The 26,359-nt window shown below is 55.7% G+C and overlaps 2 protein-coding genes and 1 pseudogene across 3 annotated transcripts; all 3 read right to left on the bottom strand.

Moving 5' to 3' along the window:
* Nucleotides 1-310: 310 nt before the first annotated feature.
* LOC113244886 (glutathione S-transferase Mu 1) lies at nucleotides 311-6,011 on the bottom strand. 2 transcript variants are annotated; one of them, XM_048220341.2, is made up of 8 exons: nucleotides 5,985-6,011; nucleotides 4,976-5,051; nucleotides 4,473-4,537; nucleotides 4,110-4,191; nucleotides 3,911-4,011; nucleotides 3,004-3,099; nucleotides 2,809-2,919; nucleotides 311-786 (listed from the first exon to the last, which is right to left on the bottom strand). In XM_048220341.2, exons 1-8 carry the CDS (start codon nucleotides 5,994-5,996, stop codon nucleotides 697-699), a joined length of 633 nt encoding a protein of 210 aa, XP_048076298.2. In that variant the 5' UTR covers nucleotides 5,997-6,011; the 3' UTR covers nucleotides 311-696. The 2 variants fall into 2 exon arrangements, with proteins under 2 accessions (XP_048076298.2, XP_048076299.2); XM_048220342.2 differs by lacking the exon at nucleotides 5,985-6,011 and adding an exon at nucleotides 5,353-5,471.
* A 1,951-nt stretch (nucleotides 6,012-7,962) lies between these two features.
* LOC130543419 (glutathione S-transferase Mu 1-like) lies at nucleotides 7,963-13,388 on the bottom strand (annotated as a pseudogene).
* A 5,671-nt stretch (nucleotides 13,389-19,059) lies between these two features.
* On the bottom strand, nucleotides 19,060-24,458 carry LOC125282883 (glutathione S-transferase Mu 1-like). Its single transcript, XM_048220339.2, has 8 exons — nucleotides 24,352-24,458; nucleotides 23,969-24,044; nucleotides 23,456-23,520; nucleotides 23,093-23,174; nucleotides 22,895-22,995; nucleotides 22,003-22,098; nucleotides 21,808-21,918; nucleotides 19,060-19,581 (listed from the first exon to the last, which is right to left on the bottom strand). The coding sequence occupies exons 1-8, from the start codon at nucleotides 24,385-24,387 to the stop codon at nucleotides 19,492-19,494; spliced, it is 657 nt and encodes a 218-aa protein (XP_048076296.2). The 5' UTR covers nucleotides 24,388-24,458; the 3' UTR covers nucleotides 19,060-19,491.
* Nucleotides 24,459-26,359: the final 1,901 nt, after the last annotated feature.

Consider the following 26,359-nt stretch of genomic DNA (forward strand, 5'->3'; position numbering starts at 1 on the left):
CCCCCGGACCGCAGCACAGTACTTACTGCGAGCTTCCAGAAGGCACTCCAGGAATGCTGCGTTAAGGAGGGACCCAGGCACAGAAGGGCCTCTCTCTGTCTGTAGAGACCCCATGCTGAGGCACGGAAGTGTAGGAAGTAAATAGAAATAAGCAAGAATCCTTATAATCCTACGTGTCCCTTTTCTTGGCGCCATACAGACATCCTGATCCAACGAGCTGGCACAACAGACACCGGAAAAGGGAACTCCCATGTCCCCAGACACGCTCGGTCCCGAATCCAACGGACAGAAGGGAAAACACACAAGCCGGTCAGGGTAAGTAAAGGCTTTACTGGGGATCAGGCAGGGCTGCGCAGGGACCACCCTGGGGGAGCCGGGCCGGCACTCCAGGCCATATGGGGCTTCGGGGCAGCGCGGGGACGCTCGGGGCTGAGGCCGGGACTCCAGCCCAGCTCCTGCAGATAGAGCAACGACGGAGAGCAGAATGGTCCGGGTGGATTTAGGGCAGGAGGGATAACACCGGTGCTGACGACAAAGGGTCAGGATGAAGACAGGGTTGGGAGGGAGAAAGAGTGGCCCATAGGGGTTTCATGGGGACAAAGGAACGTCACAAAGGACAAAGAAGCAAGACAGCTGTTCGAGGACACACAGGAAGCCCAGCTCTGGCTCCTGGCTGGCATCTGCTCCGACACAGCCCTACTGGTTGCCCCACACGGCGATCTTTAGAAACAGAGGGCCGGGGAGGAAGCGACCGGACTTCATGTAGGCCGAGATCTTCTTCAGGCCCTGAGGGTGGGGAAAAAGATCAGATCTCCGGTCAGCTGCCCCCGGGAGGCAACCTGAGGTCTGGAGCCTTGCTTGTGAGGTCAATGTTGAGACACAGGACCGTCTCCCCGGGGTCCCCTGCTCTGGAACGTTGCCTCTTCCCGCTTCCAGTAACTAAGGGCACATCTGACTAAGATACAAAGACTACCGGTACAGGCGCTTGAGCTCCCCCAGAGATGCTCATACAGCTGGGGAACCCCACCAACCACCCTACAACACAGGCCCTACCACCACCATTCAGCAGAAGGGAAGCAGAGGCCCAACGGGCTTCAGCGGCCCCCTCAGGCTCCCAGGGCTGGCAGGTGGGAAGGGCTGGAGGGCAGCTGGCTCTCGTGCCAGGGCTGTGCTCTCCCTGCTACCCTCCCTCCTCCCACACCCTCCAGGAGGCCCGGTCCCTCCCTCTTTACAGAATCCCCCCTTTCCCAGAGGGAACATCCTAGCTTCTCAGGGTTTGCCACAGAGGGAACCCCAGCAGAACAGGGGTTCAGAATATGCCCACACAGCTAGCAGGAGAGGCCAGACCTCACCCATGACTCAGCAAGACCTGCATGAAGGGGGAGAGGCTGGGGAACATGAAAGCCAGGCCAGGCCAGACTCTAATTACTCCTCTTAAAGGAGAAGGTCCAACTGCTTGGCCTGGTACCTGAGGGCGATGTCATGGACACCAACTTCCTCCTGTCCGGTCCTGCCGCAGCCAAGGGGGCATATGGCTCTCAGGGGTATCTGAGCACCGAATTCCCAACACACGGAAAGGCCCAGTGAGTTCTAAAGACTTCAAAGATCCTGGAACTGCCTGTACCCAGCGGGCCACACACTGCAGCACACAGCTGTCCTCTGCTCTCCTGCCAGCCAGTCCCGGGAGCTCTGGCAGCAACCCCAAGGCCAGTCACCCAGACCCACCACCAGGGCTGATAAGAACCAGCTCCAAAAGCGCATCTCTTGATGACGAATGGAAAGAGACACAGACTGCAGGCTGGAATCCTGTAGCACAAGGGCCTCAAGCCCCACATCGCTCGCAAAGCTCACAGCGTGGTGCCCTCCAGCGAGGGACTGAAGGGGACCGGTGACATCAGGTGACATCCAGCCTGGGCTCCTCCAGCACCCACCTGGCCCCACCCACACCACACGGCTGGTGTTCCTCTCGCTCTCCAAGGGCTCTGAGCCCCAGGACGGCGGCTCCAGGGCCGGTCACCCTGGCATCCCCACGGTGCCCGACACAGTGCCTCACACCCGGGAGAAGATCCCTCGGCCAATAGGACTGAAAATAGATGGGCTGCCCCATCTCTGACTCAGAATCTCCAGTGATGGGAAAGAAGAAGGGCAGGGAGACAGGGAGGCAGGGAAGGAGCCCACCACAGAAGCCTCAAGACAGACTCACTCCACAGGGGCCCCACCTATGTGCTCACAGCCCAGGACCAACGACCTTCCTGGGGACCTCAGGGCGGCCCCAGATGGGAATCGGATTGCTGCCAAGCTGCCCGGGGATCCCCAGGAAATGCTGTCTGTGCTCTTCTTAGGGACTGTCATCCCTACCATGGCTCTGCTCTCCTAACGCCAGCTGCACACACATTCCTGAACCCCGCTACGTCCTTGGGGTACGGAGCTGCGTGTCCCAGACTAGTAAAGAATCTAACCTTCCTTCAGGCACAGGAAAAGGAGAGCCAAGGACTACTGCCCTCAGAAGCCATAGGCTGAATGGGAGCCCAACACACACTATATTGGCTCCGTGACCTTCAGCAAATGACTTACCCTTTCAGACTCAGTTTCCCTACCAGGAAAAATAGGTGATCATTCTTCTACCGTGTAGAAATGTTGTAAAGACTTAATTTGACACAAATATCTACGATCCACAGCACATGTCATGACATAGATGACCTCAGTCAATGCTACTTATTCTTCACTTCACGTGAATGAAAAGGAAACATCAAGCAAAAGGAGGGAACACAAAAGAGATACAAACAGTAAGGAGTAGGAGGAAATCACCTCAAAGCGGGCCATGAACTCCTTCAGGTTTGGGAAGGCCTCCAGGCACCTGGGCTCGAATATATGCAGTAGGTCAAGGAGGTCATAGGCCAGGAAATCCACGTAGGTCAGCTAAGGAGAGACAACAGAGGAGTGAGCACCTAACTCTGAACCTGGGGAAATGAGAGCTTCCCACCCCCAAAGCCTTCCCCTTACCTTCTCCCCTGCAAACCAAGGCCTCTTCCCCAGAAACTGTGAGTAAAGCTTCAGCTTGTCAGGGAGTTCCTCCAGGAGTCCGGGCCTCAGTTTCTCCTGAGACACAGAACAGCCGTCACCACCCTCAGACTCGGACTCCCTGGGCAGAGAGGCAGATCTCCCCCGGGCTCTGCATGACCCCCAGCTGCCAGGGGTCAGCAGCCATGTGCCCCACGGATGGGGTCATTGCCTAGGCGATGATTTATCCAAGCTCTGTTCAGCCCATCACACAGTCCATCTGTCAGAGGCTGTGGAAGCAGAGAACACCGCCTCGCTGGCCCTGAATCTGTCACCACACATCACCAAACGGCCTCCCAGAGGTCAGACCCAGGAGTGCTGAGGACCCGGCAGAGTTCTGGATGCAGATGTCAGGCAGAAGCAAAGAAGCACACAAGTGACATGGCCTGAGGGAAGAAGTCCTAAGTTCTACCTGGTGGGGACAGGTAGGAGCGGCCCTGGAGCAGTTCCTGGAAAGGTGTAGAATCAGAGAGACTGAGGGAAGGAGAGGCAGGTTCAGAGCCCTGGGTCGGCCCTGCGCGCTCTGCTGGGCAGATGTGCTCAGGCCTCGGGGGTGTCAGGAAGACCCTGCTGAGCAAACAAGGCAAACACGCTGTCCAGGAACTGAATTTCCACCTGGGGACCAGCCTCTCCCCGAGGGTTAGAAGGAAATGAATCAGAGTACTCATCCGGTCCAGGGAATTATGAGGGTCATGTTGGTGACAGTATAGACAATGGCTTGGAGAATCAGTCACTCCTTGGGGTTCAAATGACAGAGGAGACCCAGAGAAGAAAATACTAAAGCAAATGGCATGATTAAGTCACTGTAGATGGCACACAGAGTCCAGTCCACTCCCAGTGGGGGACTCACAAAGTCGGGGTTGTAGCACATTCTGGCAAAGTACAGGCGGGTGTCCATAACCTCATTCTCCAAAATGTCCACGCGAATCTTCTCCTCTTCTGTCTCCCCACCTACGGCCCACACAACAGAGACTCGCCCTCAGCATCCCACCGCAGGCAAGCCCAGGGGACCCACCACTGTTCCCCGCATCCCACCCTGCCCCACTCACATAGGTTATGTTTGCGAGCAATGTAGCGAAGGATGGCGTTGCTCTGGGTGACCTTGTGAGCCCCGTCAATTAAGTAGGGCAGCTGTAAGGCAAAAGGGCAGGTGGGTGGGCCACAGGCTCCCGGCACCCCCTCCCTTGAACAAGGGCGTTCCCTGTACCTGGCTCATGGTCGGCACTAAATCAAACCACTGTAAAATGGATGAATGAGCTGGAACACAGAGCGTGGGGGACAGGCAGGGACAAGAACCAGGAAGCAGAGAAGTTAGCAGGAGGCAGCAAATCCTGAAACCTCTGAGCTGGGAAAGCAGGGGGAGTAGACACCCCTCTCGCTTGTCCCCGGATCCCCCCACCCCCTGCACCTACATTGGGGAAGTCCAGGCCCAGCTTGAATTTTTCATTCAGCCACTGGCTTCTGTCATAGTCGGGAGCTGTGGTGGAGAAGATGGAGTGAAACAAACCTCCCCACAGCCCACTGTCACTGGGCCTGGGGAGGGGCAGGGTGGGGCACCCACCAAGGATCAGTGGTAAAGCTCCCCAAAAGGGGGATCTGGAATCTGGAACACTAAGTCTCACATTCCAGGTCTGGGGGCAAAGAACGCTTGGAAGGCTCTGGAACGTGTGTGAATAAGCTTACAAACCGTTTATGCAAGCCCTAAGGGAAGCCCATCCCAATGACTGATACAGGGGCTCCAGCAACCCCCCTCTCATGTCCTGCCTCCTAAGGCCAGCTGCACCTCAAAGGAGTCAGGGAAGCGCAGGCCCTGCTCCGACCAGTGGAGGGCGGCAGAGTGAGCAGCATGGGGCCAGAGCAAGGGTTGCTCAGTACCAAGAGGGTAAAAGTCAGAATGCGACATGGATGCCATTACCGTCCCCCATCGTGTACTTCTTTTCCTCATAGTGTGAGTCCGTGTACTCCAGGAGCAGGCGGATGGCGTGAGCCAGCTGGGAAGACGCCCAAGCCGGAGGTCAGAGATGAAGTCCTGCCTGGTGCCTTTCTCTGCAGCAGGTAACCGCAGAGACCCCAGGACCCCCACCCGCGGGCACACACACACACACACACACACACACACACACACACACACACACGGAGTCAGGAACGCACCCACGTGAGGACAAACTGCTAGAAAGGACTGAGCTGCAGACAGCCCTAAAGGGGAACTTCTAGTACGAACGGTCCCCAGGGCGCAGCATTTCCTGCCCCCGTGCGCCTCCATCCCCCCCAGCCGGCAGCCCCTTCGCTCACCCCGCGAATGTCCCAATAACCCAGGATCATGACCATGGTGATGGCTTTTGCGCTGAGCAGAAGGGCTTCCAAGAGCAGTGCTGGCAATTTATTCGGAGAACGGGTAGGAGGGGCCCAGAGAGCACAGCTTATCTTAGACCCGCCCCCACGAATTCCAAGAAGCCCAGCAACCCTGGCTAAGGCACAGCCCTAACAAGACTCCCCCATCTGTCCCCCAGCCTCTGGGGGTGGGGCCTGCCTTGTATGCAGAAGGCTCCTTGGCCTCTAGGGGTCCTGGTTCCCCTCCGCCCCCTGACTCACCATGCAATAGAGAGCTCTTTCTAGATAAGAATCAGACAGGACCCTTGGAGATGAACCTAAATCACAAAGTAAGAAGGCACATCTCCTCATCACTAGACATCGCTCCCCTTTGCCCCTGCACTGCCCTGATCACACCAACTGTAGGAGCCTCTGGCAAAGTTATGCCCAAAGAGCCCTGTCCCTCAAATCAGGAGTTTCAAGCAGCGCCTGTCCAGGGAGCCCAGGACTCAGGCCAGTCTGAAAATTCCTCCCAGGACAGCCTTGGAGAACAGATCATCGGTGGGTGGGAACTCCTGCGCAACAAGGGCCAGAAAAAGGAAACGTGGACTCACTGATTCCTTCATGGCCTGTGGAGGCCCCAGCCTTTTGGTCACAGGGCTGAGATTCCTTAGTTCAACTGGAAATGAATCAATGACCCTTAGCACCTAAGTTGTGAATCTAAATCCAGAACCAGTCCCAGCAAAGGGCAGGGTTACGACGTACGGTCCCAGAGATGTCCTGCCAGTCAGCTACATGTCCCCACGTGGCCAGGACAGTGACCAGGAGTGTGGTGATGTCACACACAGAATGTGACAGAAGAGAGAAGGGGAGTCCTCTGACTGGCCAGGCACCAGTTCTGCCACAGAGGGCAGCCAGAGGGATGGTCAGCAGGAGGGTGGAGGTCCCCCGCCAGGACCATAGTCAGGCTGGCCCCCAGCAGACCCTCGGCTGTCTAGTCCATGCATTCCAGCCCGACACTGGCTTCCCACTCACATGGGCTTTTCTGTAGCTCAGGGAGACTCAGGTGGCCTCTCAGGTTCTCCTGATATCTGTGATCTGTGACAACAACAACGTCCTGCCTGCCAACTTTCTTCTTTGAAGCCAGGAGACTATTTCAAACTAGGCGAGTGGGACAGAGCTTGGCCTGTGGCTCATTTCCCTTCGTATAAAGGGTATTGCCAGGCTTCGTGGATGTGTGAACACAGAAGAAGGGAACTTTGAAAAACAAACGTTCTTACAAGTTGCGACACAGATAAATAAGCTTCAAATTAGCTGACACTGTGTTAGGACAGCAAAGAGTGAGCCCAGTCTTGCGTGAGGATTTCCGAGCACTGGAATGGAGTATGCAGTGGGGAAAGAGGCTGCAGCCGATCGCTCGTCAATCTCAGAAGTCAGAGGTCTGTCCATCTGGGCCCTGCTGGGGAGCAGGGAGGGCGTGTCACCCGAGCCCAGCAGAGCTCTGTCCCTGCTGCCTGTGGTCCCCACGCGTCACCCCTGCCAATCCTCAGTGCTCTGGGTTCCCTGCCATGCCAGGGCTCCCAGGGACACTCACACACCTCAGGTTCGCAAAATGTGCAGGCAGATGGTGCCGCTTTAAAATCATAAGAAGGTGGCAGTGGTCAAGGAGACTACCACTGAGAAAGGATGGTATCTTCACTCCAACTCTTCTGCCAGCCTGTCCAGTCTAACTCAGCTGTGCTTCTACCTTTTATGTCTGTTTGGTGTGACCAGCACCTTCATTGAGAATCGTGATGACATTGTGTATTTTCTTGTTATATGATAAGAAGTCTGTAACAGAACCACAATTAAATAATTCTGTGCATTAAAAACGGTGCTGATGTATCGCATGGTGCACTGGGTGTTATACCCAACTAATGAATCATCAAACTTTACATAAAAAAAATGTAAATTTAAATTTAAAATTAAAAAAAAAAACGGTGCGGACGGCCACCCCCTCAGTGTTCACCGTGATCCAGGAATGGAATCAGTCGTGGGTCAAGATGGTCACAGAGAGCTCTCCACAGGGAGACCCACGGACAGGGACTCATCGGGCAGAAACACGCAGAGCCAATGAGCCATTAGCAAAACGTAAAGATGGAGGACCTCACGGGATTACTAGGATCATGGGACGCTCGCCTGAGATGACCTCGTGGAGCCAGGGCGCCCACGGTATTGACACAGACCCACTCGCCTCCCGGTGTGGCCGCACAATCAGACACTCTCCCCGTGGAACAACAGAAGAATCTGACGGAAGCATAACACTGCCCTACCCAGTTGCCGGCTAGTGTCTGCTGGGGGACCTACCCCAGTAACGTCAACAAACCAGAGGAATACGGTACATTCCAGAACATCAGACAGTGTTAAGAAATGCAAAAATTCAGAACAGGCCACAGGCTTCCTGCTCTGAAGCTGTCAGAGGAAGAAGAAGTGTGCAAACACCCACCTCCCACACAGGCCCCCACGGAGCAGCCACCGAGGGTCCCCGTCAGCCCTGGGGCCGCAGGGCCGGCAGAGAGACAGGTGCCCTGGAGGGAAGACAGGACACAGTGGTCAGGATGAAGGCTTTACTGACAATCAGGCAGGGCCGGGGAGGGACCCCGCTGCGGGAGCCAGGCCTGCACTCCCATCCTCACGCAGCGCTGGAGGAACTCAGGCAGAGCCCAAGGGCCAGGGAGACAGTCGGGCTCCGCAGTGTCCAACTACCGGTCAGAGAAGAAAGGTCTGGTTGGCTAGAATAAAGGAAGGATAATGGGAGGGGGGCCACGTAGGTGAAGAAAAGTGGGGAGTTGGACACCTGGAAAGGTCCTGGATGAATGTCACTGGACAAGGTAAAGGGGCCCAATGAGGCTGCGTGGGAGTTTCCAGAAAGAAAAGGAGGAGAAAGCAGCTGGTTCCAGGGAACAGGGAGGCCCAGCTATTCTCCAGGACCCCTGCACAAAACACAGCACTGGCTCCTTGCCCACATTTCCCCTCACGCAGGCCTACTTGTTGCCCCATACAGCCATCTTTGAATACACCGGCTGTGGGAGGAAGCGGCCGGACTTCATGTAGGCAGAGATCTTCTTCAGGCCCTGAGGGTGGAAAAAGAAGGTCCAACATCAGGGTTTGCTGCCTCACTGGGATTCACGCAGCCCCACCGAGGTGCACCAAGGTCGGGAGCCTTGCTTGTGAGGTCAGTGTTGAGACATGGCACCGTCTCCCTGGGGTCCCACGCTCTGGAATGTTGCTTCTTCCTGTTACCTGTAACTAAGGGCACATCTGACAAAGATACAAAGACTACCGGTACAGGCGCTTGAGCTCCCTCAGAAATGCTCATACAGCTGGGGAACCCCACCAACCACCCTACAACACAGGCCCTACCATCACCATTCAGCAGAAGGGAAGCAGAGGCCCAACGGGCTTCAGCGGCCCCCTCAGGCTCCCAGGGCTGGCAGGTGGGAAGGGCTGGAGGGCAGCTGGCTCTCGTGCCAGGGCTGTGCTCTCCCTGCTGGCCTCCCTCCTCCCACACCCTCCAGGAGGCCCGGTCCCTCCCTTTTTATAGACATCCTCCTTTTACAAAGGGAGCGTCCAGGTTTCTCAGGGTTTGCCACAGAGGGAACCCCAGCAGAACAGGGGTTCAGAATATGCCCACACAGCTAGCAGGAGAGGCCAGACCTCACCCAGTGACTCAGCAACACCTGCATGAAGGGGGAGAGGCTGGGGAACATGAAAGCCAGGCCAGGTCAGACTCTAATTACTCCTCTTAAAGGACAAGGTCCAACTGTTTGGCCTGGCGCCTGGGGCCGATGTCATGGACACCAACTTCCTCCTCTCCGGTCCTGCCAGAGCCAAGGGGGCATATGGCTCTCAGGGGTATCTGAGCACCATCTTCCCAACACATGGAAAGGCCCAGTGAGTTCTAAAGACTTCAAAGATCCTGGAACTGCCTGTACCCAGCGCACCACACACTGCAGCCCACAGCTGTCCTCTGCTCTCCTGCCAGCCAGTCCCGGGAGCTCTGGCAGCAACCCCAAGGCCAGTCACCCAGACCCACCACCAGGGCTGATAAGAACCAGCTCCAAAAGCGCATCTCTTGATGACGAATGGAAAGAGACACAGACTGCAGGCTGGAATCCTGTAGCACAAGGGCCTCAAGCCCCACATCGCTCGCAAAGCTCACAGCTTGGTGCCCTCCAGCGAGGGACTGAAGGGGACCGGTGACATCAGGTGACGTCCAGCCTGGGCTCCTCCAGCACCCACCTGGCCCCACCCACACCACACGGCTGCTGTTCCTCTCGCTCTCCAAGGGCTCTGAGCCCCAGGACGGCGGCTCCAGGGCCGGTCACCCTGGCATCCCCACGGTGCCCGACACAGTGCCTCACACCCGGGAGAAGATCCCTCGGCCAATAGGACTGAAAATAGATGGGCTGCCCCATCTCTGACTCAGAATCTCCAGTGATGGGAAAGAAGAAGGGCAGGGAGACAGGGAGGCAGGGAAGGAGCCCACCACAGAAGCCTCAAGACAGACTCGCTCCACAGGGGCCCCACCTATGTGCTCACAGCCCAGGACCAACGACATTCCTGGGGACCTCAGGGCGGCCCCAGATGGGAATCGGATTGCTGCCAAGCTGCCCGGGGATCCCCAGGAAATGCTGTCTGTGCTCTTCTTAGGGACTGTCATCCCTACCATGGCTCTGCTCTCCTAACGCCAGCTGCACACACATTCCTGAACCCCGCTACGTCCTTGGGGTCCTGAGCTGTGTGACCCAGACAGAAATGGATCCAAGGTGCACCTTCTGGTCCAGGAAAGGGAGAGCCGCTCCCTGGTGCCCACAGCAACCAGCCGCTGCCTGTGAGCGCAGGACAGCCGGCACTGCCCCTGTGACCAACACAAATGACTGACCCTTTCTGCCTCATTGCTCTAATCTGTAATATGCAGGCGATCACTCGTCTGCTGTGCAGGAATGCTGTCAAGATTTCATTTCACACACTGTATGTCAGATGTGCGCACAGATCCTGGCATTAAGAAACCTTCCATAAACTCTACTTAGTCTGGGACGCCCGGGAGGCTCCGTGTGTTAAGCGTCCAGCTCCTGGTCTCAGCTCAGGTCATTATCATAGGGTCCTGGGATCCAGCCCCCCCAGGCACTGTTCAGTGGGGAGTCTGCTTGAGACTCTCCTCTCCCTTGGCCCATCCACCCCTCCTTAAATCATCTTTTTTTAAAAAGCCTACTTATTCTTTGTTGTGGCTGTAAGGCTAGGAAAGTACTAGAGAAAGGAGACTAGACAGAAGACCTATAACGATTAAGCAGCCTCAGGGGAATCACCTCAAAGCGGGTCATGAACTCCTTCAGGTTTGGGAAGGCTTCCAGAGACTTCGGCTCAAATATGCGGTGCAGGTCAAGGAGGTCATAAGCCAGGAAATCCACGTAGGTCAGCTAAGGAAAAGCAAAGAAGGAATGAGCGCTTAAGTCTGAACGTGGGGGAAATGAGAGCTTCCCACCCCCAAAGCCTTCCCCTTACCTTCTCCCCTGCAAACCAAGGCCTCTTCCCCAGAAACTGTGAGTAGAGCTTCAGCTTGTCAGGGAGTCCCTCCAGGTACCCGGGCCTCAGTTTCTCCTGAGACACAGAACAGCCGTCACCACCCGCAGAATCGGACCTCCTGGACAGAGAGGCAGGTCTCCCCCGGGCTCTGCATGACCCCCAGCTGCCAGGGGTCAGCAGCCATGTGCCCCACGGATGGGGTCATTGCCTAGGCGATGATTTATCCAAGCTCTGTTCAGCCCATCACACAGTCCCATCTGTCAGAGGCTGTCAGAAGCCGAGAACACCGCCTCGCTGGCCCTGAATCTGTCACCACACATCACCAAACGGCCTCTCCAGAGGTCAGACCCAGGAGTGCTGAGGACCCGGCAGAGTTCTGGATGCAGATGTCAGGCAGAAGCAAAGAAGCACACAAGTGACATGGCCTGGGGGGAAGAAGTCCCTAAGTTCTACCTGGTGGGGACACGTAGGAGCGGGCCCTCGAGCAGTTCTTGGGAAGGTGTAGAATCAGAGACTGAGGGAAGGAGAGGCAGGTTCAGAAGCCCTGGGTCGGCCCTGCGCGCTCTGCTGGGCAGATGTGCTCAGGCCTCGGGGTGTCAGAAAGACCGTGCTGAGCCGAACAAGGCAAACACGCTGTCCAGGAACTGAATTTCCACCTGGGGACCAGCCTCTCCCCCGAGGGTTAGAAGGAACTGAGTCAGAGTACTCATCCAGTCCAGGGAATTATGAGGGTCAATCTGGTGAAAGTATAGGGAGTGGCTTGGAGAATAGTCACTCCTTCGGGTTCAAACAACAGAGGAGATCCAGCGTAGATGGCACATAAGAGTCCAGTCCGCCCTCAAAACCCTGTCCATCCCACCCCCGGGGAGGGGGACTCACAAAGTCGGGGTTGTAGCAGAGCATGGCGAAGGCCATTCGGGTGTCAGTAACCTCATTCTCCAAAATGTCCACGCGAATCTTCTCCTCTCTTCTGTCTCACCCCACCTACGGCCCACACAACAGAGACTCGCCCTCAGCATCCCACTCGCAGGCAAGCCAGGGGCCCACCACTGTTCCCCCGCATCCACCCTGCCCCACTCACATAGGTTGTGTTTGCGAGCAATGTAGCGAAGGATGGCGTTGCTCTGGGTGACCTTGTGAGCCCCCGTCAATTAAGTAGGGCAGCTGTAAGGCAAAAGGGCAGGTGGGTGGGCCACAGGCTCCCGGCACCCCTCCTCCCTTGAACAAGGAGCGTTCCCCGTGCCCCGGCTCATGGTTGGCACTAAATTAATCCAATCAACAATGGATGAATGAGCTGGAACATAGAGCATGGGGGACAGGCAGGGACAAGAAACCAGAAAGCAGAGACGCTAGCAGGAGGCAGCAAATCCTGAAACCTCTGAGCTGGGAAAGCAGGGGGAGTAGACACCCCCTCTCCGCTTGTCCCCCGGATCCCCCCACCCCCTGCACCTACATTGGGGAAGTCCAGGCCCCAGCTTGAATTTTTCATTCAGCCCACTGGCTTCTGTCATAGTCGGGAGCTGTGGTGGAGAAGATGGAGTGAAACAAACCTCCCCACAGCCCACTGTCACTGGGCCTGGGGAGGGGCAGGGTGGTGGCACCCACCAAGGATCAGTGGTAAAGCTCCCCAAAAGGGGGATCTGGAATCTGGAACACTAAGTCTCACATTCCAGGTCATGGGGGCAAAGAACGCTTGGAAGGCTCTGGAACGTGTGTGAATAAGCTTACAAACCGTTTATGCAAGCCCTAAGGGAAGCCCACCCCAATGACTGATACAGGGGCTCCAGCAACCCCCTCTCATGTCCTGCCTCTTAAGGCCAGCTGCACCTCAAAGGAGTTAGGGAAGCGCAGGCCCCTGCTCCAGCTGGTGGAGGGCAACTCGTGAGCAGCACTTGGCCAGGGCAAGGGTTGCCTGGTACCAGATCAACAGGGAATAGGGCAAAAGTCAGAATGCGACGTCGATGCCATTACCGTCCCCCATCGTGTACTTCTTTTCCTCATAGTGTGAGTCCGTGTACTCCAGGAGCAGGCGGATGGTGTGAGCCAGCTGGGGAAGACGCCCAAGCCGGAGGTCAGAGATGAAGTCCTGCCTCGAGCCTTTCTCTGCAGCAGGCAACCGCAGAGACCCCAGGACCCCCACCCGCGGACACGCGCGCGCGCGCACACACACACACACACGGAAACACAAGAGTCAGGAACGCACCCACGTGAGGACAAACTGCTAGAAAGGACTGAGCTGCAGACACCCCTGAAGGGGACCTTCTAGTACAAATGGTCCCCAGGGCGCAGCATTTTTTAACCCCCGTGCACCTCCATCCCACCCAGCACGGCAGCCCCTTCGCTCACCCCGCGAATGTCCCAGTAACCCAGGATCATGACCATCCTGCTGGCTTTTGTGCTGAGCAGAAGGGCTTCCCAGACCTGTGCTTGCAATTTATAGGCTGAGGAGGGGTGGGCAAGGGAAGGTGAGCTCTGCTCTCTTGGCCCCGCCCCCATGACCGCCAGAGGCGGAGCCACCCAGGCGAGGGCATAGCCCTAGGAAGACTCCCAGATCTGTCTGCCAGCCTCTGGTGGCTGGGGCCGCCTCTGTATGCAGAAGGTCCTAGGTCCTCTGGCGCTCCTGGTTCCCCGCCGCCCCCTGGCTCACCGTGCAATCCAGATCTCTCTTTCTAGATCTAGGACCAGACAGGGCTCTTGGAGATAGGCCTAAATGAAAAAAGAGCACACACTTCGCCCTCTCTTCCGCTAGACATCACTCTGCTTAGCCCTGCACTGCCCAGATCACACCAACTCTACGAGCCTCGGGCAAAGTTATGCCCAAAGAGCCCTATCCCTCAAATCTGGAGTTTCAAGCAGCGCCTGTCCCAGAAACCCCAGGACTCAGGCCAGTCTGAAAATTCCTCCCAGGACGAGCTCGGGAGAGCAGACTGTAGGTGGGTAGGAACTCCCGCACAACAAGGGCCAGAGGAAAAGAAACGTGGTCTCAGTGATTCCTTCATGGCCTGTGGAGGCCCCAGCCCTGCAGTCACGTGGCTGAGACCCCGAAACTCACATGGAAATGAGTCAATGACCCTTAGGACCTAAGTGGTGAATCTAAATCCAGAACCAGTCCCAGCTAGGGCAGGGTTACCAAGTACTGAAGTACAGTCCTAGAGATGTCCTGCCAGTCAGCTACATGTCCCCACGTGGCCAGCACAGTGACTGGGAGTGTGGTGATGTCACACACAGAATGTGACAGAAGAGGGAAGGTGAGGGGTGCCTGGGTGGCTCACTCGGTAAAGTGGCTGCCTTCGACTCAGGTCATGATCCCAGGGTCCTGGGATCAAGTCCCACATCGGGCTGCCTGCTCGGCAGGGAGTCTGCTTCTCCCTCTCTCTCTCCCCTTCCTCCTTGCTTCTTCTCTCTCTCTCTCTTGCTGTCAAATAAATAATAAATTTTTAAAAAAGAAGAAGAAGGAGAGAGAGGGGAGTCCTCTGACTGGCCAGGCACCTGTCCTGCCAGAGGGCAGCCAGAGGGATGGTCAGCAGGAGGGTGGAGGACCACCCCCGGGACCACAGTCAGTCTGGCCCCCAGCAGACCCTCGGCTGTCTAGTCCATGCATTCCAGCCTGACGCTGGCTTCCCACCCACGTGGGCTTTTCTGTAGCTCAGGGAGACTCAGGTGGCCTCTCAGGTTCTCCTGCGATCTGTGATCTGTGACAACAACAACGTCCTGCCTGCCAACTTTCTTCTTGCAGCCAGGAGACTATTTCAAACTAGGCGAGTGGGACAGAGCTTGGCCTGTGGCTCATTTCCCTTCGTATAAAGGGTATTGCCAGGCTTCGTGGATGTGTGAACACAGAAGAAGGGAACTTTGAAAAACAAACGTTCTTACAAGTTGCGACACAGATAAATAAGCTTCAAATTAGCTGACACTGTGTTAGGACAGCAAAGAGTGAGCCCAGTCTTGCGTGAGGATTTCCGAGCACTGGAATGGAGTGTGCAGTGGGGAAAGAGGCTGCAGCCGATCGCTTGTCAATCTCAGAAGTCAGAGGTCTGTCCATCTGGGCCCCGCTGGGGAGCAGGGAGGGCGTGTCACCCGAGCCCAGCAGAGCTCTGTCCCTGCTGCCTGTGGTCCCCACGCGTCACCCCTGCCAGTCCCCAGTGCTCCAGGTCTGGGTCCAGGCTCAAGACTTTGTGGTCAAGGTGAATTCCAGGTAGGTTTGGCCACAGGAAGGAGATGGGGGCCAAATGCAAACACACATGAGCCGAACTCTATGTGATTCCATTTTCATAATACATTGAGGAGTTGTCACTTTGACTTTTATACATCTTGAGGCTAGAACAGCAACATTACTAGATTTCCCTGAGAAATTATATTTTTGAAGCTAAACCATAAGCAGGATAAGAATATTTGAAATAGTGGAATAGACATTGTTCCGCTGGCACTCAGCCATGTGGTCGTTCCTGGATTGACAAAGAGTCACTGAGATGCTGTCGTACAGTAGGCACTGTGGAGAAGACAGTCCTGGCCGTGAACGACTGGAAGGCCCAGGGGAAGTGCCAGGGAAAGATGCTTTCAACTGTGGGACACATTTCCCCTGGAAACACTGAGAGGCAGTGAGAGGCAGGGAGGAGGAATACAGGGGGAAGAGGCGATGTCTGGCGGTGAAGGACACTGAGGAGACAGGAGATGGGCGCAGAGCTCCCATGTCCCCTTCAGAAGGAAGAGGACAGTTCTGCAAAAGGAGGAGGAGGTGGGCTTGCCTGGGTACATAGGGCCCAGAGAATCAGAGCAGTGGATGCTGTGGGTGGTACAAGACAATAGGGAGCGGTGGGGAGCAGGGAAGCTGGAGAGTGACCTGAAGGGAGGGAATGTGGCCAGTGGTCGCCTGGCAAAAGTCAGTCCCAGTGTTGCCAGGTCTTCTGGACATGTATGTGTTCTTTCCTGATTTTAAAGTATTGACAATTCGAATATGTTTAAGAACACGTCCAGTCTGGAAGTCTGGTCTCTGGTATGAGTTCTGAACAGCACTCCACAATTCCTTCCAGCTCCACTGTTGACATTTTGTCCTCTCAAGGTCAATGAGCAAAAGTCCTATATAAAATAGCCTCAGAATTCAAAACTACATATTAGAAATAAATGCCAAGTTAACTAGAATTTAAATAAAAATTTGGAAGGAAAAGGAAAAAAATCCAGAAGAAAAAAAACGTAGAAAGAAGTACCAAAGTAGAGTGAAAATACCCTACGTCATGGTAATATTGTTAAGTCATAAGTCTTGTATCCTGCAATCCAGGATACAAGAATATTACTTAACCTGAAAATGAGGTAATAAATAGAACCATTTACAAGATGCTGTCACATTGGAACTTAGATAGAAAATATTCCACAAGCTTATCTTGTTTTGTATAAGGAAAGACACGTAGGGTCTCCAAAATTTAGGAAAGGAGCAGCATTCAAGGTGAAACATTTAGAACGAGACCCGGAAGAAAAACACTGGGGTAGAAATCATTTCGCTCATGACATCTTTCGTTAATTCTCTGAAACTGTGGGACAAACCCAAATACATCAGACATGTAAAAAGGAAGAAAAATTCTGACTCAAGTAGTAAGAGCTTAAGGAAGAAAACTAATAACACAGAGGACACGTGGTCCTCAGGAATTCTCTGGAGAACTTTTCAAACTTTCACCGAGAACACGCGTTCCAGAACTTGTCATAAGCTACACTCAGGTATGGCATGAACACCCTCACCTGGAAAGCACACAGGTGAAGAAGCTTCTGAGTCACAGTCACAGTCACTTGGCGCCTACATTCTAACCCCAGTGATCACAGCTTAGAGAACAGAGTATGGAGTTTCTGTTACAAAGGCCTTCGAGCTCCTGCAGAGCTGACTGAGAAGAGGAAAGGGGAGGGAGAGGGGGAGGGAGGTGCGGGGAGAGGGATGAGGAAGCAAACGTGGAAAAGTTAAGATCTGGGGTACACAGGACTCCTTTGCACTATTTTTTCCGTTTTCTAAAAGTCTGATGTATCCATATTTAAAAACAATACATTGACCGCATGATCCAGGACATACAGAACTACATATATTCTTTTATTTCTTTCTTTTAAGATTTTATTCGTTTATTTGAGACAGAGAGATAGAGAAAGAGACAGAGCAGGAGCAGGAGAAGAGACAGAGGGAGAGGGAGAAACAGACACCCCGCTGAGCCAGAAGCTGGAGGAGGCGGGACTCGATCCCAGGACCCCGGGATCATGACCTGAGCTGAAGGCAGACTTTTAACCACCTGAGCCACCCAGGCGCCCCTGGACCTACATATATTGTTAATTGAAATGGAAGTCTCATCAAGGAAGACGTACCCTATCTACTTGCAGCACTCTGATGGCTTAAACTTCGATTTTTTTGGAATGCCAGTCTCCATCCCCTAATGACTTGTGTTCAACCTGGGAGGATTTGGCCCCTCGGGAGACATTTGGCAAGGTCTGTAGACACTGTTGATTGTCACGACCAGGATGAGCTCTGGCGGGTTAGGGGTTGGGGACGCTGCTAAACTCCGTGCTGTGCACAGGACACCGGCGTCAGGAATTCTGCACTCCAACGAGTCAGCAGTGTGGGGGCAAAGAAACCCTGGCTTGCTGATCCTGGGTCGAAAGCTGCAATTGCACAATCAGTGCCCCAGCAACGCCAGCAACAGAAAGGAGCCCAGCTGGCAGCGAGGGCCTTCTGCAAGGAGGACATGCAAACAATCTTGGCCTGGGCTCTGGGGTGGCAGGCCCCAGGCTGCAGATCGGGGACAGGAGGGTGACAGGTGCCCAGGGAAGACGGGGACTGCGCTGGGCAGTCTGGACGCAGGGTATGCAGGGCGTAGCTCTGGCTGTCGGACAGCGAGCACCTCCGAGCTCTCTGCACATTGTTCGGGGTCAGGCAGCTCTGAGTCCCGGGCCAGGACAGTAATTCCTCAGATCCGTTGGGGACACGGTGGGACATGAACCTGAATTTATATTTTAACTGCATTTACTGTGACTGAGAAGGCTGTACACACAGTTCTTACAAGTAACAGCCAGCTCACAATGTCTACACTGGCAACCTGTCTGATTGACACCCTGATGGCTTGGCCAAACGTTGAGTGCAGAAGCACCCTGACTGCCGCAGACATGGACATGCGGGAAGCAGTCCTCATACACACAGCTGTTCCTCCAGGTTCCCTGCCACACCAGGGCTCCCAGGGACACTCACGCCCCTCAGGTTGGCAAAATGTGCAGGCACATGGTGCCCCTTTAAAGCCGTAAAATGGTGACAACGGTCTGGGAGATGTAAGAGTGAGAAAGGATGGTGTCTTCACTCCAGCGCCCTCTCAGCCTGTCCACTCTAACAGAACAGCCCTCCTAATAGGACTAGGCTGTAGCTTTTTGTGTTCCTTCGGTGTGACCAGCACCTTCGGGACGATTATGATGACATTGTGTATTTCCTTGTTATACGATAAGAAGTCTGTAACAGAACCACCATTAAGTAATTCTGTGCATTAAAAACGGTGCGGACGGCCACCCCCTCAGTGTTCACCGTGATCCAGGAATGGAATCAGTCGTGGGTCAAGATGGTCACAGAGAGCGCTCCACAGGGAGACCCACGGACCGGGGCTCATCAGGCAGAAACACGCAGAGCCAATGAGCCATTAACAAAACGTAAAGATGGAGGACCTCATGGGATTACTAGGATCATGGGACGCTCGCCTGAGATGACCTCGTGGAGCCCCACGCCCGCGGGATTGGACACCGTCCCACTCGCCTCCCGACGGGGCCGCACAATCAGACACTCTCCCCGTGGAACAACAGAAGAATCTGACGGAAGCATAGAACTGCCCTTGCCTGTTGCCGGCTAGTGTCTGCTGGGGGACCTACCCCAGTAACGTCAACAAACCAGAGGAATACAGTACCTTCCAGAGCATCAGACAGTGATAAGAAATGCAAAAATTCAGAACAGGCCACAGGCTTCCTGCTCTGAAGCTGTCAGAGGAAGAAGAAGTCTGCAAACACCCACCTCCCACACAGGCCCCCACGGAGCAGCCACCAAGGGTCCCCAGTCAGCCCTGGGGCCGCAGGGCCGGCAGAGAGACAGGTGCCCGGGAGGGAAGAAGAAGGACACAGCGGTCAGGATGAAGGCTTTACTGAGGGTCAGGCAGGGCCAGGGAGGGACCCCGCTGGGGGAGCCAGGCCTGCACTCCCTTCCTCACGCAGCGCTGGAGGAACTCAGGCAGAGCCCAAGGGCCAGGGAGACAGTCGGGCTCCGCAGTGTCCAACCGCCGGTCAGAGAAGAAAGGTCTGGTTGCCTTGAGTGCAGGAAGGATAATGTCGGGGGGGGGCACATGGGTGAAGAAAAGTGGGGCGTTGGACACCTGGAAAGGTCCTGGATGAATGTCACTGGACAAGGTAAAGGGGCCCAATGAGGCTGCGTGGGAGTTTCCAGAAAGAAAAGGAGGAGAAAGCAGCTGGTTCCAGGGAACAGGGAGGCCCAGCTATTCTCCAGGACCCCTGCACAAAACACAGCACTGGCTCCTTGCAAACATTTCCCCTCACGCAGGCCTACTTGTTGCCCCATACAGCCATCTTTGAATACACCGGCTGTGGGAGGAAGCGGCCGGACTTCATGTAGGCAGAGATCTTCTTCAGGCCCTGAGGGTGGAAAAAGAAGGTCCAACATCAGGGTTTGCTGCCTCACTGGGATTCATGCAGCCCCACCGAGGTGCACCAAGGTCGGGAGCCCTTTGTTAAGGTCAGTGTTGAGACATGGCACCGTCTCCCCGGGGTCCCCCGCTCTGGAACGTTGCTTCTTCCCGTTTCCTGTAACTAAGGGCACATCTGACTAAGATACAAAGACTACCGGTACAGGCGCTTGAGCTCCCCCAGAGATGCTCATACAGCTGGGGAACCCCACCAACCACCCTACAACACAGGCCCTACCATCACCATTCAGCAGAAGGGAAGCAGAGGCCCAACGGGCTTCAGCGGCCCCCTCAGGCTCCCAGGGCTGGCAGGTGGGAAGGGCTGGAGGGCAGCTGGCTCTCTTGTCAGGGCTGTGCTCTCCCTGCTGCCCTCCCTCCTCCCACACCCTCCAGGAGGCCCTGTACCTCCCTCTTTACGAACGTCCCCCTTTCGCAGAAGAAACACCCTGGCTTCACAGGGTTTGCCACAGAGGGAACCCCAGCAGAACAGGGGTTCAGAATATGCCCACACAGCTTGCAGGAGAGGCCACACCGCACCCAGTGACTCAGCAAAACCTGCATGAAGGGGGAGAGGCTGGGGAGCATGAAAGCCAGGCCAGGCCAGACTCTAATTACTCCTCTTAAAGGACAAGGTCCAACTGTTTGGCCTGGCCCCTGGGGCCGATGTCATGGACACCAACTTCCTCCTGCCGAGTCCTGCCGCAGCCAAGGGCGCATATGGCTCTCAGGGGTACCTGAGCACCATCTTCCCAACACACGGAAAGGCCCACTGAGGTCTAAAGACTTCAAAGATCCTGGAACTGCCTGTACCCAGCGCGCCACACACTGCAGCCCACAGCTGTCCTCTGCTCTCCTGCCAGCCAGTCCCGGGAGCTCTGGCAGCAACCCCAAGGCCAGTCACCCAGACCCACCACCAGGGCTGATAAGAACCAGCTCCAAAAGCGCATCTCTTGATGACGAATGGAAAGAGACACAGACTGCAGGCTGGAATCCTGTAGCACAAGGGCCTCAAGCCCCACATCGCTCGCAAAGCTCACAGCGGGGTGCCCTCCAGCGAGGGACTGAGGGGGACCGGTGACATCAGGTGATGTCCAGCCTGGGCTCCTCCAGCACCCACCTGGCCCCACCCACACCACACGGCTGGTGTTCCTCTCGCTCTCCAAGGGCTCTGAGCCCCAGGACGGCGGCTCCAGGGCCGGTCACTCTGGCATCCCCACGGTGCCCGACACAGTGCCTGACACCCGGGAGAAGATCCCTCGGCCAATAGGACTGAAAATAGATGGGCTGCCCCATCTCTGACTCAGAATCTCCAGTGATGGGAAAGAAGAAGGGCGGGGAGACAGGGAGGCAGGGAAGGAGCCCACCACAGAAGCCTCAAGACAGACTCGCTCCACAGGGGCCCCACCTATGTGCTCACAGCCCAGGACCAACGACATTCCTGGGGACCTCAGGGCGGCCCCAGATGGGAATCGGATTGCTGCCAAGCTGCCCAGGGATCCCCAGGAAATGCTGTCTTCTTAGGGACGGTCATCCCTACCATGGCTCTGCTCTCCTAACGCCAGCTGCACACACATTCCTGAACCCCGCTACGTCCTTGGGGTCCTGAGCTGTGTGACCCAGACAGATATGGATCCAAGGTGCACCTTCTGGTCCAGGAAAGGGAGAGCCGCTCCCTGGTGCCCACAGCAACCAGCCGCTGCCTGTGAGCGCAGGACAGCCGGCACTGCCCCTGTGACCAACACAAATGACTGACCCTTTCTGCCTCATTGCTCTAATCTGTAATATGCAGGCGATCACTCGTCTGCTGTGCAGGAATGCTGTCAAGATTTCATTTCACACACTGTATGTCATATGTGCGCACAGATCCTGGCATTAAGAAACCTTCCATAAACTCTACTTAGTCTGGGACGCCCGGGAGGCTCCGTGTGTTAAGCGTCCAGCTCCTGGTCTCAGCTCAGGTCATTATCATAGGGTCCTGGGATCCAGCCCCCCAGGCACTGTTCAGTGGGGAGTCTGCTTGAGACTCTCCTCTCCCTTGGCCCATCCACCCCTCCTTAAATCATCTTTTTTTAAAAAGCCTACTTATTCTTTGTTGTGGCTGTAAGGCTAGGAAAGTACTAGAGAAAGGAGACTAGACAGAAGACCTATAACGATTAAGCAGCCTCAGGGGAATCACCTCAAAGCGGGTCATGAACTCCTTCAGGTTTGGGAAGGCTTCCAGAGACTTCGGCTCAAATATGCGGTGCAGGTCAAGGAGGTCATAAGCCAGGAAATCCACGTAGGTCAGCTAAGGAAAAGCAAAGAAGGAGTGAGCACTTAACTCTGAACGTGGGGAAATGAGAGCTTCCCACCCCCAAAGCCTTCCCCTTACCTTCTCCCCTGCAAACCAAGGCCTCTTCCCCAGAAACTCTGAGTAGAGCTTCAGCTTGTCAGGGAGTCCCTCCAGGTACCCGGGCCTCAGTTTCTCCTGAGACACAGAACAGCCGTCACCACCCGCAGAATCGGACCTCCTGGACAGAGAGGCAGGTCTCCCCCGGGCTCTGCATGACCCCCAGCTGCCAGGGGTCAGCAGCCATGTGCCCCACGGATGGGGTCATTGCCTAGGCGATGATTTATCCAAGCTCTGTTCAGCCCATCACACAGTCCATCTGTCAGAGGCTGTGGAAGCAGAGAACACCGCCTCGCTGGCCCTGAATCTGTCACCACACATCACCAAACGGCCTCCCAGAGGTCAGACCCAGGAGTGCTGAGGACCCGGCAGAGTTCTGGATGCAGATGTCAGGCAGAAGCAAAGAAGCACACAAGTGACATGGCCTGGGGGAAGAAGTCCTAAGTTCTACCTGGTGGGGACAGGTAGGAGCGGCCCTCGAGCAGTTCTTGGGAAGGTGTAGAATCAGAGAGACTGAGGGAAGGAGAGGCAGGTTCAGAGCCCTGGGTCGGCCCTGCGCGCTCTGCTGGGCAGATGTGCTCAGGCCTCGGGGTGTCAGGAAGACCGTGCTGAGCGAACAAGGCAAACACGCTGTCCAGGAACTGAATTTCCACCTGGGGACCAGCCTCTCCCCGAGGGTTAGAAGGAACTGAGTCAGAGTACTCATCCAGTCCAGGGAATTATGAGGGTCAATCTGGTGAAAGTGTAGGGAGTGGCTTGGAGAATAGTCACTCCTTCGGGTTCAAACAACAGAGGAGATCCAGCGTAGATGGCACACAAGAGTCCAGTCCGCCCTCAAAACCCTGTCCATCCCACCCCCGGGGAGGGGACTCACAAAGTCGGGGTTGTAGCAGAGCATGGCGAAGGCCATTCGGGTGTCAGTAACCTCATTCTCCAAAATGTCCACGCGAATCTTCTCCTCTTCTGTCTCCCCACCTACGGCCCACACAACAGAGACTCGCCCTCAGCATCCCACCGCAGGCAAGCCCAGGGGCCCACCACTGTTCCCCGCATCCCACCCTGCCCCACTCACATAGGTTGTGTTTGCGAGCAATGTAGCGAAGGATGGCGTTGCTCTGGGTGACCTTGTGAGCCCCGTCAATTAAGTAGGGCAGCTGTAAGGCAAAAGGGCAGGTGGGTGGGCCACAGGCCCCCGGCACCCCCTCCCTTGAACAAGGGCGTTCCCAGTGCCCGGCTCATGGTCGGCACTAAATCAATCCAATCAACAATGGATGAATGAGCTGGAACATAGAGCATGGGGGACAGGCAGGGACAAGAACCAGAAAGCAGAGACGCTAGCAGGAGGCAGCAAATCCTGAAACCTCTGAGCTGGGAAAGCAGGGGGAGTAGACACCCCTCTCGCTTGTCCCCGGATCCCCCCACCCCCTGCACCTACATTGGGGAAGTCCAGGCCCAGCTTGAATTTTTCATTCAGCCACTGGCTTCTGTCATAGTCGGGAGCTGTGGTGGAGAAGATGGAGTGAAACAAACCTCCCCACAGCCCACTGTCACTGGGCCTGGGGAGGGGCAGGGTGGGGCACCCACCAAGGATCAGTGGTAAAGCTCCCCAAAAGGGGGATCTGGAATCTGGAACACTAAGTCTCACATTCCAGGTCTGGGGGCAAAGAACGCTTGGAAGGCTCTGGAACGTGTGTGAATAAGCTTACAAACCGTTTCTGCAAGCCCTAAGGGAAGCCCATCCCAATGACTGATACAGGGGCTCCAGCAACCCCCTCTCATGTCCTGCCTCCTAAGGCCAGCTGCACCTCAAAGGAGTTAGGGAAGCGCAGGCCCTGCTCCAGCTGGTGGAGGGCAACTCCGTGAGCAGCACTTGGCCAGGGCAAGGGTTGCCTGGTACCAGATCAACAGGAATAGGGCAAAAGTCAGAATGCGACGTCGATGCCATTACCGTCCCCCATCGTGTACTTCTTTTCCTCATAGTGTGAGTCCGTGTACTCCAGGAGCAGGCGGATGGTGTGAGCCAGCTGGGAAGACGCCCAAGCCGGAGGTCAGAGATGAAGTCCTGCCTCGTGCCTTTCTCTGCAGCAGGTAACCGCACAGACCCCAGGACCCCCACCCGCGGACACGCGCGCGCGCGCGCGCACACACACACACACACACACACACGGAAACACAGAGTCAGGAACGCACCCACGTGAGGACAAACTGCTAGAAAGGACTGAGCTGCAGACACCCCTGAAGGGGACCTTCTAGTACAAATGGTCCCCAGGGCGCAGCATTTTTTACCCCGTGCGCCTCCATCCCACCCATCGCGGCAGCCCCTTCGCTCACCCCGCGAATGTCCCAGTAACCCAGGATCATGACCATCCTGCTGGCTTTTGTGCTGAGCAGAAGGGCTTCCCAGACCTGTGCTTGCAATTTATAGGCTGAGGAGGGGTGGGCAAGGGAAGGTGAGCTCTGCTCTCTCGGCCCCGCCCCCATGACCGCCAGAGGCGGAGCCACCCAGGCGAGGGTATAGCCCTAGGAAGACTCCCAGATCTGTCTGCCAGCCTCTGGTGGCTGGGGCCGCCTCTGTATGCAGAAGGTCCTAGGTCCTCTGGCGCTCCTGGTTCCCCGCCGCCCCCTGGCTCACCGTGCAATCCAGATCTCTCTTTCTAGATCTAGGACCAGACAGGGCTCTTGGAGATAGGCCTAAATGAAAAAAGAGCACACACTTCGCCCTCTCTTCCGCTAGACATCACTCTGCTTAGCCCTGCACTGCCCAGATCACACCAACTCTACGAGCCTCGGGCAAAGTTATGCCCAAAGAGCCCTATCCCTCAAATCTGGAGTTTCAAGCAGCGCCTGTCCCGGAAAGCCCAGGACTCAGGCCAGTCTGAAAATTCCTCCCAGGACGAGCTCGGGAGAGCAGACTGTAGGTGGGTAGGAACTCCCGCACAACAAGGGCCAGAGGAAAAGAAACGTGGTCTCAGTGATTCCTTCATGGCCTGTGGAGGCCCCAGCCCTGCAGTCACGTGGCTGAGACCCCGAAACTCACATGGAAATGAGTCAATGACCCTTAGGACCTAAGTGGTGAATCTAAATCCAGAACCAGTCCCAGCTAGGGCAGGGTTACCAAGTACTGAAGTACAGTCCTAGAGATGTCCTGCCAGTCAGCTACATGTCCCCACGTGGCCAGGACAGTGACTGGGAGTGTGGTGATGTCACACACAGAATGTGACAGAAGAGGGAAGGTGAGGGGTGCCTGGGTGGCTCACTCGGTAAAGTGGCTGCCTTCGACTCAGGTCATGATCCCAGGGTCCTGGGATCAAGTCCCACATCGGGCTGCCTGCTCGGCAGGGAGTCTGCTTCTCCCTCTCTCTCTCCCCTTCCTCCTTGCTTCTTCTCTCTCTCTCTCTTGCTGTCAAATAAATAATAAATTTTTAAAAAAGAAGAAGAAGGAGAGAGAGGGGAGTCCTCTGACTGGCCAGGCACCTGTCCTGCCAGAGGGCAGCCAGAGGGATGGTCAGCAGGAAGGTGGAGGACCACCCCTGGGACCACAGTCAGTCTGGCCCCCAGCAGACCCTCGGCTGTCTAGTCCATGCATTCCAGCCTGACGCTGGCTTCCCACCCACGTGGGCTTTTCTGTAGCTCAGGGAGACTCAGGTGGCCTCTCAGGTTCTCCTGCGATCTGTGATCTGTGACAACAACAACGTCCTGCCTGCCAACTTTCTTCTTTGAAGCCAGGAGACTATTTCAAACTAGGTGAGTGGGACAGAGCTTGGCCTGTGGCTCATTTCCCTTCGTATAAAGGGTATTGCCAGGCTTCGTGGATGTGTGAACACAGAAGAAGGGAACTTTGAAAAACAAACGTTCTTACAAGTTACGACACGGATAAATAAGCTTCAAATTAGCTGACGCTGTGTTAGGACAGCAAAGAGTGAGCCCAGTCTTGCGTGAGGATTTCCGAGCACTGGAATGGAGTGTGCAGTGGGGAAAGAGGCTGCAGCCGATCGCTCGTCAATCTCAGAAGTCAGAGGTCTGTCCATCTGGGCCCCGCTGGGGAGCAGGGAGGGCGTGTCACCCGAGCCCAGCAGAGCTCTGTCCCTGCTGCCTGTGGTCCCCACGCTTCACCCCTGCCAGTCCCCAGTGCTCCAGGTCTGGGTCCAGGCTCAAGACTTTGTGGTCAAGGTGAATTCCAGGTAGGTTTGGCCACAGGAAGGAGATGGGGGCCAAATGCAAACACACATGAGCCGAACTCTATGTGATTCCATTTTCATAATACATTGAGGAGTTGTCACTTTGACTTTTATACATCTTGAGGCTAGAACAGCAACATTACTAGATTTCCCTGAGAAAT

Source organism: Ursus arctos, unplaced genomic scaffold, assembly GCF_023065955.2.
Source record: "Ursus arctos isolate Adak ecotype North America unplaced genomic scaffold, UrsArc2.0 scaffold_12, whole genome shotgun sequence".
In the NCBI taxonomy this organism is placed as follows: Eukaryota; Metazoa; Chordata; class Mammalia; order Carnivora; family Ursidae; genus Ursus; species Ursus arctos.

Coding starts and splice junctions, on each gene's coding strand:
- LOC113244886 (XM_048220342.2), bottom strand. CDS start 5,388: ATGGTCATGATCCTGGGTTATTGGGACATTCGCGGG. Junction 5,052..5,352: donor GTTATTGGGACATTCGCGGG/GTGAGCGAAGGG, acceptor GCGTCTTCCCAG/CTGGCTCACGCCATCCGCCT. Junction 4,192..4,472: donor TGGGCCTGGACTTCCCCAAT/GTAGGTGCAGGG, acceptor TTTGCCTTACAG/CTGCCCTACTTAATTGACGG.
- LOC125282883 (XM_048220339.2), bottom strand. CDS start 24,387: ATGGTCATGATCCTGGGTTACTGGGACATTCGCGGG. Junction 22,996..23,092: donor TGCTCGCAAACACAACCTAT/GTGAGTGGGGCA, acceptor TGTGGGCCGTAG/GTGGGGAGACAGAAGAGGAG. Junction 22,099..22,894: donor TCTGCTACAACCCCGACTTT/GTGAGTCCCCTC, acceptor TCTGTGTCTCAG/GAGAAACTGAGGCCCGGGTA.